The following is a 16,890-nucleotide window of genomic DNA, read 5'->3' on the forward strand; positions in this document are numbered from 1 at the left end:
TGGAGGTGGCTGGCCAGGAGGGAAGGTCGTGTTCCTCAGGATCCCACTGTTTAATGTTATTTTTCTGGCTCTCAGGCTGGGAAAGGTTAATCCTGTTTTCCCTGCTCGAGGCCTTGAAGGGCCTTGTAGCAATAAATGAGCCCGGATTAATTGGATACCGTGCCAAAAGAGTGTTTTTTATTTAATGAAAGGTGTCAGAGTGGAGAGGAGTGGGTTTGGGGCTGCTCTGGCTGCACAGGCAGGAGGAGGGAAGGCTGTTCCTTAGGAAGTAGGGCAGGGTGCTGGCTTAAAATAGCTCCTAGCGCTGGGCTGTGCTGAAGGAGCTATTTAGGTAAATCCTGGGGTCTCAGTGGGGGCAGACCCGCCTGCTAATCTAAAGATACTCCTCGGAGATCTATATTTGTCCGGGATCCTTCCCAGCTTGGCCGGTTTTCCAGGTATTCCCTGCCCGATCCCGCCGGGGATGGCGTTGGGACAGCGGGTGTGTTTACGGGATGGTGATGGCTCGGATCCTAATGGAATTAGACATCATTAAGCAGCGGGAGTGAGGGAACAGGCTACGTAAAGGCATCAGCGTTATCCCATAATGCAGGACTTGGCTCCCAGAGGCTCTCGGAGGCGGGGATTGCTGTGCCAAAGGGGCACATTCCGGTGGCACCGGAGAGCCGGGTCAGGTGTGGAATCCTGGAATGGTTTGGGTTGGAAAAGGATCTTAAAGCTCATCTCATTCCACCCCCCTCTGCTGCCTTCTACTATCCCAGGTTGCTCCAAGCCCCGTCCAGCCTGGCCTTGGACACTTCCAGGGATGGGGAATCTGCAAATATCCTGGGAAAACCCCTCAGGACAGCGAGGGTGGGGCAGAGGGAATGGTGGGTTGGAGCAGAGGTGAGGTGGGGGATGGAGGGTGGATGCTCCTGTGTCAGAGGGTGCTCTAAAGCAGGAGGAAAAAGGAATTTCAGTGCAGATTTTAAGGATTTTCCTGGCAGGAGCATTGGGCTCTCCAGGCTGTTCTCCAGCTTCTCCAGCCTCTGAAAGAAAACCTCGCTGCTGCCTGGTGAGAGGATCAGGGCAGGGGTGGAATGAGGTGATCCTTAAGGTCCCTTCCAGCCCAAACCACCCTGGGATTCTGTGATCTCCCTGTTTCCACAGGGAGCAGAGCTGGATGTGAGCGTGTGGAGCAGTGGGATCTCTTCTGACTGGGAGCCTCCCTGAGGAGCTCAGGGTGGGTTGTCTCTCCAAAATTCTCCATCAGTCTGCCTTCTTGGGGTTACTTTTGTAAAATGTGAGTTTAAAGCACTTTCCCTGCTCCAAGGTGGATCAGGGGAGATTTTCCCAGGATCTCCCCTGTGTAAGGCAAAGCGGTTCAGGGTGAATTTCAGGAGAACAGGGAGAAGTGGTGTCAACCTGGAGTGCTCCAGAAAATATTCCCTTTTATCAGCTGCTGAGCGTAGCAAAACGTGGTAAAATGGCTTCCTGAACACAATATTATCCCAAAGGTGATGTCTTGGAAAAATACCACGAGGATTTCCCAGAGGAAGAGTGACCAGGGCACAGAGGCTGGAATTGCTGCTTCAGCAGTAGCTGGAGGCTCCTCTCATCCTGCTCCATCCCTGACACGTGCAGGTCTGGGAAGCTGCTCTGGAAGCAGTGCTGGGACTGGTTTATCCCAGTTTTTTTGGGCTGCTTTTTTGGTTTGCAGGAGAACTGCTCTGGCTGATGACCTCCAGGGTGGGAAGATTTGAATTCCTTTGCAGCTCCCTTGGAACCATCAGCACCAAGGTGATGTGTGGGTGTGGATATTCCCAAAGCTGGGAATAGGCACCTTGCAGGGAATGTTTTATCCCGAGCACTTACATCCAGTGAGGATCCCACTCAGAGTGAAGGATTAAGGCCTGAGATGGGAAGAGGAGAGAAACCAAGCCCCTGATTGTGTCAGAATTCATCATTTTGTGCCCACATTCCCACTTATCCATGCTGTGACCACCTTTTGCTGGATGCATCCAGCCCTTGGCTTCTCCGAGGGCTGCTTCAGCGGGAATATTTCTGGGGGTTGTTTTGTCTGGGATTCCCACGTGGATCAGCTCGTTCCCTGGAGCGAGATCTTGGAAGGACACAGCGTGCAGAGTTGTGTTTGCTTAGGGCAGGTTTGAAATGGGATCCAGAAGCCCCTTGGGAGCCGGCGGCAGGGTCAGGTTCACATTCCCGGGATTTGCCTTTTCCACAAAGCCCCCGCTGTGCCTCCGTTAATGATCTATTAGTGGCCGTGCTGGAACCTTGGGAAACAGGTGGTGAATTTCCCTGCCTGCTGACATCTAGGAATCCCCTCCCGGCTCCTTTGGGGAGCTCACTTTTTTTTGAGTAGCTGCAGCTGTTTGCTCTAAACCTCCTCCTTTTTCTCTTCCTTTTTCTCCTCCTTTTCCTCCTCCTTTTTTCCTCAAGCTTTGCAGCGACTCCCTGGAGTTGCCGAGGGACCATCCCACCCATCAGAGGGAAACACTGGCTTTGTTGAGTGGTGATTTTCTGGGAATACATTGATTTTTAACCTCTGGAAAGTCTGTAGAGCAGGAAGGTCTCAAAGAGAGAGGTTTTCCAGGCTGGAATTGCGGGGGTTTTGGGATCTCCTTGGTGACCTGGCACTCGGTGATATCCAGAGCTCACATCCCTGGCAGAGGACTCAGCCCTGGACAGACTGGCTCAATGACAATCCCAGGAAAATCTGCATCAGTGCCGGTCATTAAGAGCCAAATCTGAGCTGGAAACTCGATGGACCTCGCAAGCAAACGTGGATTTTATCACTCCAGGGAGGCTGAGGACACTCGGTGCCCACTGAGAGCGTTCTTGAGGTCTCTGATCCACGGGGAGCTTTGGCAGGAGCAGGAGCAACACTGCGGATCCAGGTCTGGGTTCGGCTTCATTCCCAAGTCAGGGCAGGATCCAGGGCGTGAAGATCCCTGGCTGCCGTGGCAGGAGGGTTTTGTGGGCAGCTCTGCTGCCTGGGAGCTGGCGCCTGGTGTGGCTGACGGGCTTAAGTTGCCTCTGTTCTAATTAAATACTCCCGGGTTTAATCCTGCCCGGCTCCTCCGGGAGCAGCGAGAGGGAGCAGAGTTCCAGCTCCACCTCGTGGGACCGGCACTGCTGCCTCTGGAATTGGCAGCCGTGGCAAAACCTTGGCCCTCAGCTCTGCTGGGGAATCCTCCTCAGCAAAGGAGTCCTGGCCTCACTATTTGCTGGCCAGATTGCCAGCAGAACCAGGATAATCACCTGCTATCCCGAAGTTTTTAGGGGAGCACAGTTCAGGAAGCTGTAAGGTTTCAGTGTCCATGTTTCTTCCCTGTGAGGGTGGTGAGGCACTGCAGTGGTTTTCCCAGAAAATCTGTGGCTGCCTGGAAGTGTCCAAGTCCAGGTTGGAGCAGCCTGGCCTGGTGGAATGAGATCATCTTGAAGGTCCCTTCCCACCCAAACCATTCTGGAATTCTGTGATATTTCCTTGGAAATTCATGTCTGGGCTTAGGTTTGTGTGGTTTTTATCCTCTTGGCTTTGCATCCCAGATTTCCGTGGGAGCCGTGAGTGTGGCCGGGGCTGTGCTCTGGTTGTGTTTGCATTTCCATGCACGGAGCTGTCACCTGCTTTTTTTAGCCTTAAATGCACCTGGCTCCTGCTCAGCCCGGGGCCTGCCAGCTTCTCCCTACGTGGCCTCAAATTTTTGGGTGTTACTCCTGGAGCTGATGAGGCAGGGACAGATTTGCTGCTGGGAACGGCTCCGTTGGTTCTTCCCTGCCCGGCTCTGTCTTGGGATGACCGCGACTGTCCCCTTCGAAGAAATCATTCATTCAGCTCGTACAATGCAGATATTTTTAGGGCTATTGTGAGGAGATAATTCTGGTTGTCCTACAAAAAGGAATCCGTGGCTCCAGGTGAGGATCAGAGCCAGCTCTCCGAACCAGCTGCGCACTGGGAGGTCGGGTTCAGCTCCGAGGAGTTCTGGATAAAACTGGGACGTTTTAAACTGCATCCCTTCAAAGGAGCTGCTCTTCCAGAGGAATTCAGATAACCCCAAATCCTGTGGTCTTCCTGCAGCATTTCCAGGGCTGAGAGGCAGAAACTCTGGAATATTTTTATTTCCCCTCTATTTGTGAGTCTCTGGAGCTTCTGACATCTGGGGATTCCTTACCCAGAGCAAAAAAGGAGGATTGGAGCATGCAAACATTTTTGGGAAAGACAGATGGAAATGGCAGCAATAATAATAATAATAATTATTATTATTATTCCTGGCTCTTGCTGCTTTTATACAGGAAGGTGTTTGCTTTATTTGGTGATGTTTCTTTGATATTAACGTTGTCTATTTTAACAAGGGAGAAGTTCCTTACTTCCTCAGGTGGGAGGTGATGAAGCTCCACTTGGTTTTTTTTTTCCCCCACAGAGCTCCTGCAGCTGGAACGAGCAGTTCTGTGCCGTGGCAGGGTCAGGCTGCCCGTGCCAGCCCTGGAAAATGACACAGATTATTTGTCAGGGCTTGATCCAAGCTTGGAAAAATTGGGATATCAAACAGACACACACACACCTGGTTTTGCAGGTTCTCACATCAGCTCACCCTGAGGCACCTCAGGAGAGAAAAAACCTCCCAAAAACCAGGGTGGGGATTCTTAAAGCAAAGACTTTCTGTGTTTAACGGCCAGAAATTTGTGTGGTTTCATCATTTTGGGAAGAATAAAGATTATTCCATGGAAAGTGGAGTAGTTGCTGATGAATGGGGTGGTCAGGCATTGGGAGGTGGTGGAATTCCCATCCCTGGAGGTGTCCAAGGAATGCCTGGACGTGGCACTCAGTGCTCTGAGCTGGGGACAAGTCACAGATCAGAATCGATGACCTTGGAGGGCTTTTCCAAGCCGGATAATTCTGGGATTCTGGAATTCCCACATCAGCTGCTGAGATCCAACCTGTCCTTGCTTTTGGCCTGGATCTGGGCTGGAGCAGCAGGAAAATCAAGGTGGCTGGAGCACTGCTGGAGTGACAGTGACATCCATCCCCTGCCTCCAAGGGTTTGTTCCTCGTTAATGACTCCGAAAGCTCCTCAGCATCCCGAAAAATCCGCCTTTCTCTGAGCAGAAAACGCCGCTGCCGTGGCCTTTCCGTGCTGGATTTCTCCACATTATTCCCTCCGAGCCAGCTCCGTGTGAGCCCCGGGCTCAGCTTTGAGTAGATGAATGTAGGTTAGGTGTGAATGGGAATAAAATATCGGCTAAAAATAACATTGGGCTGTTTGGAAATTGGGAAAGAGGGAAAAAAACCCGTGCCCTGCTGCTCGTGCTGTGCCCAGCTCAGCCCTGGGGGCCACTTCCTCTGCCTTTCACAGGGGGTTTGGATGGCTCCTGGTGGACTTTTCCTGGGAATTTTTCTACCTTTGACAGCCCATCTGGCTTCCTCAGTGTCCAAATCCTCAGTTTTGCCCCCAAAATGTGCTTTTTTTTCCTTCAAAGTGCCTCTCTCACCATCTGCTCCACAATGAGGAGCAAGCAGGGAAGGGGCTTTGGGTTCTCTCCCAGATGGGCATCGGGAGCTCCGGGAAAACCTCTCTCGAGTTTGTTCTTGAGTTTTTTTTTTAATCCTGGGGGATATTTTTTTTTTGGAGGGGGGGGGATTGAGGGTTCACCTTTTCCCTGCAGACCCCAGGAGCAGCTTTTGGCCAGCGCTGCCACTCCAGGCACGGAGCTCTTGCTCCTTTTTCAGTAATGAATCCGCCTCGGCTGCTCCATCCAAGGGACTCCGGGATATATAAACAATCACGTGTGGATCACTTTGTTTTCTCTTCCGTGGCACTGGGCTCTGTTTGGAGGTGGGGATGGGGCAGCCCTGATGAAGCTGAATTTTAAGTGTTTTAAGGACAGAGCTAGGGAGGGATGTGATTTTTTTTTTTTTCCTGCAGGAATTTCATGTCCTGGCACTGAGGAGTGAGCGATGCTCTGGGTTGGGAGAGTTGGTGGTGGAAAAGCATCTTTTTCCCAGATTCTTCCATCCTTAACTATCCATGGCCTCTCAGAGAGTTGCAAATACCCCCTTGCTCCTGGTCTGGGAAATAAAATCCGTGTTAATTTGGCAGGAAATGGAATCTTGCCCTGGAGTCCAGCAAAGAGATCCCTTTAATTTTCCTTTTAATTTCCTTTTAACTTCCCCGTGGGCACACCTGACCTTTTAATCCATTCCACACCTCGAACTTCACCTGCTTTTGCATCTTTTTGTTGGTGGATTGGCCCTCAGCACGTGTCCTGTTGGTGGAGCAGGAATCACCTTTCCCTGGGAGCAGATTTGGATGCCCTTGGTGGAGTTTTCAACCCCAGCCCTGCAGATTTCACTGTTTAAACAGGACTGGGTGCAACACTCGGGTTTGTGTGCCGAGGGAAGGTGGCACTGAGGTCACAGGGTTCCGTTCTTGGAATGTTGTGAGTGTTTGAGCCGTCGTTTTCGTTCATCACGGGGGAGCTGGCTCTGAGGATGAGCTTAACCCGCCGTGTCTGCCCTGCTTGGGCATTCCAGGACCAACCGTGGAGTTGCAGTGGCAAGGAGCAACGGGTTTGAGCTGAAAGAGGGGAAATTTCGGGTGGATATACAGAAGGAGTTCCTCCCTGTGAGGGTGGGGAGGGGCTGGGAAGGAATTCCCAGAGAAGCTGTGGCTGCCACATCCCTGGAAGATTCCCAGGCCAGGTTGGAGAACCTGGGATAGTGGAAGGTCCTTCCACCCCAAGCCAGTCCACGACTCTGATTTCTTTGGGAGATAAGGAGTTATCTCCCCACTTTCCATATAGGAGCAGGAACTGGGTGAGTCTCTCCACCCTTCTCAATGCCCCGGGGGCACAAAATTCCAGGTCAGCTTGCTCTGAGGGCTGTTCCTGCTGTTGGGAGGGCCCAGCCTGGCTGTGGGAGCATCCTCTTCCTCCTGTCCAGGAGAATGGAGCATGGATGAGGATAAAGCCGAGACCTCTAACAAAAGTGGGGTGGCTGAAGCCCTGGCAGCGCTGAGGAGGAGCCGGTTCCTGGTCATGCCCAGCTCCTTGTGGGAGTGGAGCCGTGCAAAGCCAAGGAGGGAACTTACATAAAAGTTCTTGGCTGCTCACGTTGGCGCAGCCTCAGATTTGATCTTGCATAACTTTGCTCGCTGGGGCTACCGGGAAAAGGCAGAGCCGGGAGCTTCCCGCAGATCTCGGAGTGCTGGGATGGGCAGCGCTGCTCCCGGGGTCACATCCCAGCTTTGCTGAGCTCTCCGACCCCATTTCTGGGGCTTTGCACTTCCTTAGGGTGGCTCCAGAGGTGTTGGCTGTGCTTGAGGGCCTGGAGTGATGGGGAATAGGGAGATGAATGGTTCCTATTCCTCTGTTCTCTTCCTTATCAATCATTTGACCTCCCCGGCTCCCTTTGGAGTCGGATGGCAGATGCCAGGACAACCACAGGGTTTGTAGTACCTACGAATCATTTCCCAGCCTCTCAGAGTCCCAAAAAATCCCCCATTCCATGTCGTGGACCCGCATTTCCACCCAGCTCCTTTTGCCCTCCCTCATCCCAGCTGATCCCGTTCGTGTCAGCCCCACATCTTCCCTCGTTTCCTCCCGCAGCGCCGCCAGCCTTACTCTGATCCCGGGGGGGAAAAATCCTGCAAAATCATTTTTTTCATCCATCTCCAGAGGATTTGTTGGTTTTTTTTTCCCTTTTGGAGCAGAGCTGAGCTGTGGATGCAGTAAAACCCCTGCTCCAGCCCGTGTTGGTTTAAGCAGGTCTGGTTTAACCCTCTTTAATTGGCAGCTCGGTGGGGAAGGCTCTGGAGCGTTCCAGGCACGCGGGACAGCGGAGCACAACTTCCAGAGGGATCCATGAAAGCGGGGCCACCTCGTTGCAGGCACCAGCTCCCCTTTGGTTAGAGCCACTCCTGCAGTTCCTGTGATTTGAAAATTGATGTTCAGCTGTAAAGAATCTCTTGTGCCGCCTCTCTCTGCTTTTCCTCTCGGGGTTTTCAGGCTAAATTGCTGCTGGATTTGCATTTCAAAGGGAGCGGTGGCAGCGCTGTTCTCACTGTGTTGTTTGGCCAGCTCTGTCCTGTGAAATTTAACATATTTCGGCATCATGGGATCGTTCAGGTTGGAAAAGAGCTCCAGGATCACCGAGTCCAAGCTGTGCCCCATCCCCACCTCGTCCCCAGCCCAGAGCCCTGAGTGCCACGTCCAGGTGTTCCTTGGACACCTCCAGGGATGGGGACTCCAAACCTCCCTGGTGGCCCCTTCCTATATTTAACAGCCCTTTCCATGAGGAAATTCCTGCTGCTGTCCACCCTGAGCCTCCCCTGGCCCAGCCTGAGGCCGTTCCCTCTCCTCCTGTCCCTGTTCCCTGCCAGCAGAGCCCGACCCCCCCGGCTGCCCCCTCCTGTCAGGGACTTGTGCAGAGCCACAAGGTCCCCCCTGATCGCCCTTTGCTCCAGGCTGAGCCCCTTTCCCAGCTCCCTCAGCCTCTCCTGGGGCTCCAGCCCCTTCCCAGCTCCGTTCCCTTCCCTGGATTCACTCCAGCCCTTCCGTGAGGGTCCCAGAACTGGACACAGCACTCGAGGTGTGGCCTCACCAGAGCAGTGCCTTTCCTGGGTGATGGATAAGGACAGGGATTTGATTTGCATCCCAGGTATTTTCCGTCCAAGCTGGATTCCAGCTCGGTGTAAATCTGCCTTCCACCACGACGCTCTCCCAGGAGAGGGAATGATGGAAAGACAGTTCATTATCCAGTGGGTGGGTTCCTTCCTCATGGGGGCTGCTGGAGGCGCTTACTCAGACTCAGACTGGCACCACCATCATTAAAATCCCTGCGGAAGACCCATCACATTCCAGATTTTGGGATATTTTGGGGGATGCCTGGCAGAGGTGAGGTGTTATGTCCAGCTGCCCGCCTCCGTACGGACAGCAGAGCCTCCAGCACTTTGTTGGGAGGTGTGTGCGTTACCCCTCGGGCTGGGAGGGTGATGCCAGCTCCCTGTGGGATCTGCACTGGGATAAGAGGCTTTTCCTGGGGCTCTGTGTGGCGCATCCCAAAGCAAACCCCGTCCCAGCATCTCCTCCTCATCCCAGCTGCGGGATCGCTCTCTCTGCAGAGCTTGGCTGGGGTCGTTCTGGTCCTGCCATGGCCAGGGGATGCTGAAAGGGCTGACCCCAGAGGGTGAGGAAATCCTGGTTTTCCTGGTTTTGAGAAGGAAATGGGCTCAGAAGATCTGAGACGATCCCTGGGATAAGATTCCAATCACTCCATGGATTGCAGGAGCTGCCAGCAGCCAGGCCACGCACTGGGGGCTGTTGCACAGGATTTTATTCCCAGTTCTTCCCAAGCATCCAGGCCTCCTTCCTGAAATTAATTTTAATTCAAGACACTCTACAGCCTTTAAATATTACACCGGGGTCATGTGTGCTCCCACCTTTTTTAAATTAGCCAGGCCTGGGAGGAGGGAGATGAGGAATTCAGAAGGTTTTTACTGAAAACTGATTTTTTTCTGTTTTTTTTTTTACTTAATTTTTGCTACAGGTCACCTTCTCCCAAACCATCCAATTCCCTTCCATGAAATGATGATGGTGATAATAATAATAATAAAAATAATAAAAATAGCTGCTTTTGATGGAGTGTTTTTCTATCCAGAGTTAAAAACTAAGGAAATTGATGAGACCTTAACTTACCTTAAATATTGGATTCCATCAAGATTTACCGATTTCTAAGCTTGGGGTGAAGCTTTTTGAGGTGTTGGGGCAGAGAAGGGCAAATTCTGCTTTTTGGGGGTGAAGCTTTTTGAGGTGTTGGGGTGGAGAAGGGCAAATTCTGCTTTTTGGGGGTGAAGCTTTTTGAGGTGTTGGGGTGGAGAGGAGCAAATTCTGCTTTTTGGGGGTGTGTGGTTTCCGATAAGGAAAAATTTTACCTGTTGATCCTCCTACCTGAGTCGCTGGTTCCTGGTTTTCCTGGTTTTGCCGATATTTCCGTGGGATCTGTTCTAGGCTCGGATGCCGACCATCCCCTTGGGATTGGGAGGCCGCTCTGGGATGGGTGCAGGTGGCGTTTAGGCTTCACCAGGTGGGGTTCTAGCCAAGCTCAGGGGTGAATCCAGCAGCTCTGGCAGCTCAGCTCCTCTCTCAGTATTTCAGAGCATCACTTCAGTGGAAATTCCACTTCTGGGTGTCAGCTCGAGGCTCGGAAGCAAAGCCTGTCATTCCCTCTCCCCGAGAAGCGCCGTGTTGCTGACTCCTTCCCTTCCCTTGCCTTTCCAGCTGTCCCATTCCCTCCCACGCAGCGGCTCACTCTGAAGGAGGTGTTTGAGGATGGGAAGCCGAGGCTCGACGTCCTCAAGAGCCACTTGGTGAAGGAAGGGCGGCTGGAGGAAGACGCGGCGCTGAAAATCATCAACGACGGCGCCGCCATCCTGAGGCACGAGAAGACCATGATCGAGGTGGAGGCTCCTATCACAGGTCAGAGCTCAGGGCTGGAGTCCTGAACAACAACCAGGATAAGCCCAGCAGGTTTTTTTGCCGTGTTCCTTCCACCCACAACAAGTTTTTTAACTCTCCTGAGCTCTCGGAAGAGAGGATTTTGCCGGTGCTCGCTCAGCTCTGCTCCTCGCTACTGTCGTGACCTTGCTTTTCTTAGCGTGGTAATTCTGTGCCTCTTTTGTGCTGTTCTTCCTCCCCCAGTGTGTGGTGACATCCACGGGCAGTTTTTCGACCTGATGAAGCTGTTTGAAGTCGGAGGATCACCCAATAACACCCGCTACCTCTTCCTGGGGGACTACGTGGACAGAGGCTACTTCAGTATAGAGGTGACAAAGGAAGCGGAGCCTGCGGGTGCTGGGGCTGAAGGAACCCAAAGTGTTGGACCTCAGTTAAAATTCAGCTCAGAATCAGTTCAAGTTCAGCTCAGAAACAGTGAAATTCAGCTCAGAATCAGTTCAAATTCAGCTCAGAAACAGGGAAATTCAGCTCAGAATCAGTTCAAATGCAGCTCAGTAAAATACAGCTCAGAATCAGTTAAAATCAGCTCCAAATCAGTTCAGATTCAGCTCAGAATCACTAAAGTACAGCTCAGTTTCAATGAAATTCAGCTCAGAATCAATTAAGTGCGACTCAGGATCAGTTAAATACAGCTCAAAATCAATTAAATGCAGGTCAGAATAGTTGAAATACATCTCAGAATCAGTAAAATACAACTCGGAATCAGTAAAATACAACTCGGAATCAGTTAAATTCAGCTCAGAATCAGTTTAAATACAGCTCAGTAAAATACAGCTCAGACTCAATTAAATCCAGCTCAGACTCGGTTAAATGCAACTCAAAATCAAGCCAATTCAGCTCAGAATGAGCTCAAATACAGCTCAGAATCACTCCAAACACTAAACCCAGATCTCTCATGCTGGATTTACCCTCCAGGCGAGTTCTGCATGGGATGAAAACGATGTTGATAACTGCCAGTGGGATTTTGGGCAGGAAAATGATGCCCCAATGCCATGACTGAGCTTTGGATCCTTGTGCAGTGACAATGAAGTGGCAGCGAGGGGGTTACAGCCTGAACTCTGCCCTCTGGAGTGGAGTTTTAATGTCACTTGGAGCTGTCACTCAGGGGCAGCAGAGGGACAGGGGATGGTGCAGGATCCCACCAGTGGGGAGCAAAAACCTGCAGGATTCAGCTGAGCAGGAGGAGAAAGGGCCACGTGCCTGAGTCACTGCTTCCCTCTGGAAACACAGGAATGGGGTCAGGAGAAAGGAGCAAAAGTCACCTGGGCTGGGACGGGGCCATGCAGCTCCCTGGGATGCCACGAGCCTGAACTGGGCAGTGCTGGGAGTTACTGGTCTGCAGGAGGAAGGGTTCAGTGGATCCCAGCGGCTGCTGCTGGCTCAGTGGAGAGCTGGGATGGGACAGGAAGGGACAGCTATTAGCAAATGCCACAAATCCCGAGGGATTGCAGCCATCTGGATTCACAGAGGCAGGGCCCACTGGAAGTGGAGCACTTATCCCAGTTGGAAGCAAAGTAAGGGAGGGCTTTTGGGGCAGCAGGGGCCTGAAAGGTGGCAGAAATCAGCTGGAATAAGAGAGGGAGTGATTTCTCTTGGAAAAAAAGAGGCTGTGGGAACAGCCGAGCCGCTGGGTGTGCAGAGGAATCTTACCCAGTGAAAATTTTTGGGGTGGAAGTGTCAGGGATGAGTGTGAGAGGTTCTTTGAAGGATTCTGCAGAGGATTTCAGGAGAGCAGGGCCGACAGCTTGAGCTCCAGCAGCCCCTGGCTCCCTTCCAGCCCCGCGCTCCGGAATCCTGACAGGGAGCCAAGGTGTGACGAGGAGCCGCTTCCAGGGGAGCGGGGACGGATGGAGCAGAGGTGGGGCTGGGGCTGCTGGGATTTTTTGGGATTTGGGGTGGTGCTGGCAGGAGGAGCCCCCCAGGGAGGAAGGAGAAGGACACGTCCTACTGCTCCTCGGGGTTGCTGGGCTGGGTTTGCAGTGGGAGTGTGTTTACCTGGAAAAGGGATTGTGTTCCCCCACAGCAGCTCCTCCTGAGGTCACAGGGGGATTTTTGTGGTGTTAACCAAGGAACCTTCAAATGAGAGGTGTTGGGCCCTGTGTCTGTGTGTGGATTCTGTAGATCCAAGGTGGGAAAGTGCTGCTCCCACTCTGTGCTCTTAGCCCAGGATTGCTCTGACACGGAGATTTTACTCCCAGATCTCCAGAAGTGCTGGGGATCAGCACCCTGGTGTCTCCGTGCTGGGATCACCACAGAACCATGGAATGGTTTGGGTTGGAAAGAACCTTAAATCCCATCTTATTCCACTCTCTGCCCTGGGCAGGGACACCTTCCACTATCCCAGGTGCTCTAAGCCCTGTCCAGCCTGGCCTTGGACACTTCCAGAGATGAGGAATTCTCTCCCAGCCTCTCTGGGCAACCTGTGCCAGGGCCTCCCCACCCTCACAGGGAAGAAATTCTTCCCAATATCCCATCTAAGCCCCCTTTTAGTTCAAATCCATGCCCACTTTTCCTCTCTGCTGTGATGATATGGAAGAATTCCAGGTGATGGATGATGCTTGGAGAGCAGAGGTGGTGGGGCAAAAAAAGCCCAATATTTTATTTCCTGCTTCTTTTGCCTCTCCTCCTTCCCTTTCCCCGCCCCATGTTGCAGCAGGAATGCCACGGATTCCCCCTGGAGCTGACTCTGATCCCACAGCTCAGGGTGGGCTTTGACAGGCACAGGCAGGGGCTGCTCCAAACATCAGGATAAGGCAGGATCCGGAATGTTTGATTCCCGTGTGCCTCTCCCTCCCACCTCCTGCACTGTGCTGGATGAGATTCCCACCTGGACGTGCAAAACCTGGTTCCTGTAGTAAAACAACAGCAGGTTTGGAGTATCCCAGAGGCTGAGGGATTGAAAAGCATCCAGGTTTCCCTGTGATGTGACTGCTGGGAAGGTGGGGAGCAGCCTCCCGAGTCACCACACAAACCTGTGCATCCATGGGGAGATGATCCAGAGCCCGCCCGGAGCAGCTGGGGGTGTCGTGAGCAGAGCCAGGAGCTGGACTCGCTGCTCCCTGTGGATTCCTTCCAGCTCAGGATATTCCACAACTCTACAACCGTGACCTTTTAACGGGATGAAATAGGAGGGGATGGTTTAATTGCATCCTGCTGCAGGAAACAAGGTGCCAGAGCAGGGGCCAAGGAGGTGGAAGGGCCAAATACCCCTTCCAGGTGTTCCCCGTGGCTCCAGGCATTTGGTTGTCCAGGTAAAAGGAGGAATTTGTGGCTCAGACAAAACCTTTCAAACCCGCCCCTCCTCCCCCCAAAGCCTCTCCGTTCATGGGCTCAGCTGGATGTCGGCAACAAATCATTCAACAAGTTCTTGCTGGGCCTCTGGCTTAGGGAAATTCTCATTTAAAAACATGAATTCCCAGTATAATGAGGCCATGAAAAGTGCATTGGTTGTTGTTTTTTAGCTGGTTTTTTTTTTTTTTTTTTAAAGAAAAGAATTGTGAGGGGAGAGGAGAGGGAAAGAACCGTGTGAAAGCTGGAATGCTGCCGGAAGGGAACTCTGGGAAGGGTTTGCTGTCCCAAACCCACTGTGACAGCGAGACTGAGCGGTCACAGATCCCAGCCCCAGAGCTCAGGGCTGACAGGCAGCACGGAAATCAGGATGAACTCCTCCTTGATGAGGCAGGGCTCTGCTGAAGGATTCTCCCACCAGCTTCCCAGTGGGAAAAACGCTCCTTTCGTTAAGGTTTTAGTCCCAAATCCCAGCATGGCACAAGAGAGGTCTGTGCTCGTGGGGGGGAAGGACCATCCTGGTCCATGAGGCTGCAGTACAATGAATAGAATGGTTTTGTTAAATTAGAAAGTGAAACAATTCTCATGAGCAGAAATAGAATCCGTGGAAAGAGGAGATTTGTCGGGAGAAGTGGGATGAAAATGGCATGCACCTTTCCCAGGCCAGTTCTTCCAATCCAATTAGGCCAGGACACATGATTGCTGTCTAATCATGGAATTATATCTTAATCTTGATTTAATGCACTTTTTTTCCAGAATAATATTAAAGAGATCCAGTTAGCTCTGCAAGGTGTGGATTTTTGGGCTGGATATGGGAGTTTTGCCTCTGTTCCTACTCTGGAAGACCTGGCAGGTTCCATGTGTAAAAACTTCCCTAAAATGCCAGGTTTTGGGAATGGTGAGACAGGTCACGGTGGGGGCAGGTTTGGCACCAGCCCCTCTTGCATTTTTGGGGTTGCAAGTCCCAATTCCTCTTGGAATTCCCTCCCTGTGCCTGCTGAGCTTTCCCTTTCCAAGTGGATCAAACCCTTGGCTTCTGCTCTTGCACCGAGAGGCAGAAGAAGGAGAGGAGGAGATTATTTGAGATTATTTGAGATTATTTAAACCCAAAAAGCTGTGACTGCCTGGATTTGCTCCTTGGCTGTTGCAGAGAGGCAGTGATCAATTCCTGGGCACGGCGCCGGGAAAGGCTGGGAAAGGGATCCATGCAAAACACCAGGAAGCATCCGAGGCATGCGAGTGTAGAAACTCCCTCATTCCTCACTCCAGCCCCTCTGGAGCCCTCGAGGGCTCTTCAATGTCCTTTACTCTGTGTCCTCCTGGTACCTGGCAGTCCCCACATCCTTGGGAAGTGCCTCCAACCACCGGGAATGGTCGCTCTCCACATCCCTGGTGTGTCCAGGAAGAATTGTGGTGCTAAATTCAAGCCCGTTTTGCTTTAAAGCCCTTCAAATGTGTTTTAAAACCTCTCTTCTGCAAGCTGCCAACCTTCCGTGCATCCCAAACCCTCCCCTATTGATGCTGCTGCATCTCTGCCTTGCTTTGATGCCAGGGCTGGTTCTTCCTCCAAGTCATTTGCTTCATTTATAGCAACTCCCAAGTTCTCCTGCCAGCCCAGAAAAGTGACATTTCGCTTGCAAACACAGGGAGGTTAAAGCTTTAAATCCCAGAATAATTATAAATGGTTTTGTTGGGAGCATTCCTCCTGGTAACAGATGCAATAAAACATGATTCTGCTACTGGCCTTGGCCCCGTTCTCTTTTAGAATTCCGAATTAATCAAGTTGTTAATGTGGGGTTGAATTCCAAGTGAGACACAGGCGGTGCTTTACAGCTCCTTGGGGTTTTTGGGATCAGCTGGGATGATTCATGCAGAGCTTACCTTGCAGGTTCAGTGCTTAAACACTGAGCCAGATCTCAGCTGTCAGTGCTGGGAACCAGCTGGGAGCTGGTTCCTTTGGGTTCTGGAGGTTGTTCCCAGCTGGCTCCCGGGGATCTGTGCCCCGGATCAGGGATGTTGGAGGCTGTAAAACCATTCACAGACTTGCTGGTGGTCCCATTCCCCAGGCGTGTCCTGCAGCCTGTCAGCCTCGAGGGTAAGCTCCTATTAGAGACTTTAATCCAGCTCCTGGAGCTTGCTGTCGCTCTGGATTGTCCACATCAACAAGGGAAATGTGATAACATTTCCCCGTGCAAGATAACAGCCGATGCCGCTGTCGGCCGACAGCACAGAGCCCACGGGGGTGAGTGAGCCCTCCCTGCCTCCCAGCCCTACCCTCAGGCTTTTGTTGGGAAGCCAGCATGCAATATTTCTGCTAAAAACCCCCGTTTCAGGCTGATTTTAGTCTGAGCCTCCTCAAAGGCGCCGGCTTTGCAGGTGTTGCTGCTCGGGGAGGGGATGTGGAAAGCCCTTTTCAAAGCCAGAGAGCTTTGCTAAGCTCAGCTTGCTTTTTGGGCTCAGCTTTTCCTGTTTTGAGCTTGAACTTCACATGACTGTGGCATAAGCAAAAAAACCGGGGGGGGGGTGGAAATCAGTGGGGAAGATGAAGTTGAATTTTCCGATTGTTTCGTGGACAAATGGCTGCCTGCTCCCCTCGCTGCTCTCCATCCCAGCGGAACATCTGGAGCAAACAGCTGGTTCTGCTTTGCTGCTCTGAAAAAGGGTTTTTTTCCTTGGGTTTGTGCTGGAAGCAAAGCCGCCCCCACCCAGCCCCAAGCTGCTCTCTGTTGGCTACGACCTCATTTGTCACTTCTCCAAGTCAGCCCTAATATAGAGAAATCCCAGTGGCTTCTCCCCACTTGGCCAGGAGGAGATCCACTGCCCGTTATGGAGCTGGGTTCCACTTTGGGTGTCTTCCCAGAACCTCTTAGTGCAGTCTCAGGCTGCTCAGTGCCCTGGAAAAGGATTTCATGACATCCCTTCCTTGCCTCTCTTGCAGTGCGTGCTGTATTTATGGAGTTTAAAGATAAATCATCCCAAAACATTGTTCCTCCTTCGAGGGAACCACGAGTGCAGGCACCTCACAGAATACTTCACCTTCAAGCAGGAATGTAAGTAGCAGCAGTGGGAGAAGGGTTTGAATCCATTTAA

The 16,890-nt window shown here is 52.1% G+C and overlaps 1 protein-coding gene and 1 long non-coding RNA gene across 4 annotated transcripts in view; one reads left to right on the plus strand and one right to left on the minus strand.

Annotated features, from left to right (window-relative positions):
• PPP3CC (protein phosphatase 3 catalytic subunit gamma) overlaps positions 1-16,890 on the plus strand; it is a 37,917-nt gene that overhangs the window by 5,792 nt on the left and 15,235 nt on the right. For all 3 annotated transcript variants that reach the window (XM_039564228.1, XM_039564229.1, XM_039564230.1), the window contains exons 2-4: positions 10,276-10,473; positions 10,696-10,820; positions 16,739-16,850. In XM_039564228.1, coding sequence (XP_039420162.1) covers positions 10,446-10,473; positions 10,696-10,820; positions 16,739-16,850 — 265 coding nt within the window. In that variant the 5' untranslated portion in view covers positions 10,276-10,445. The remainder of the gene's footprint in view (positions 1-10,275; positions 10,474-10,695; positions 10,821-16,738; positions 16,851-16,890) is intronic.
• Positions 13,289-15,767, minus strand: LOC120411147. Its single transcript, XR_005603551.1, has 3 exons — positions 15,682-15,767; positions 13,485-13,620; positions 13,289-13,361 (listed from the first exon to the last, which is right to left on the minus strand). It is a non-coding gene; the product is annotated as an uncharacterized LOC120411147 (long non-coding RNA).

Source organism: Corvus cornix, chromosome 22, assembly GCF_000738735.6.
Source record: "Corvus cornix cornix isolate S_Up_H32 chromosome 22, ASM73873v5, whole genome shotgun sequence".
Taxonomy (NCBI): domain Eukaryota; kingdom Metazoa; phylum Chordata; class Aves; order Passeriformes; family Corvidae; genus Corvus; species Corvus cornix.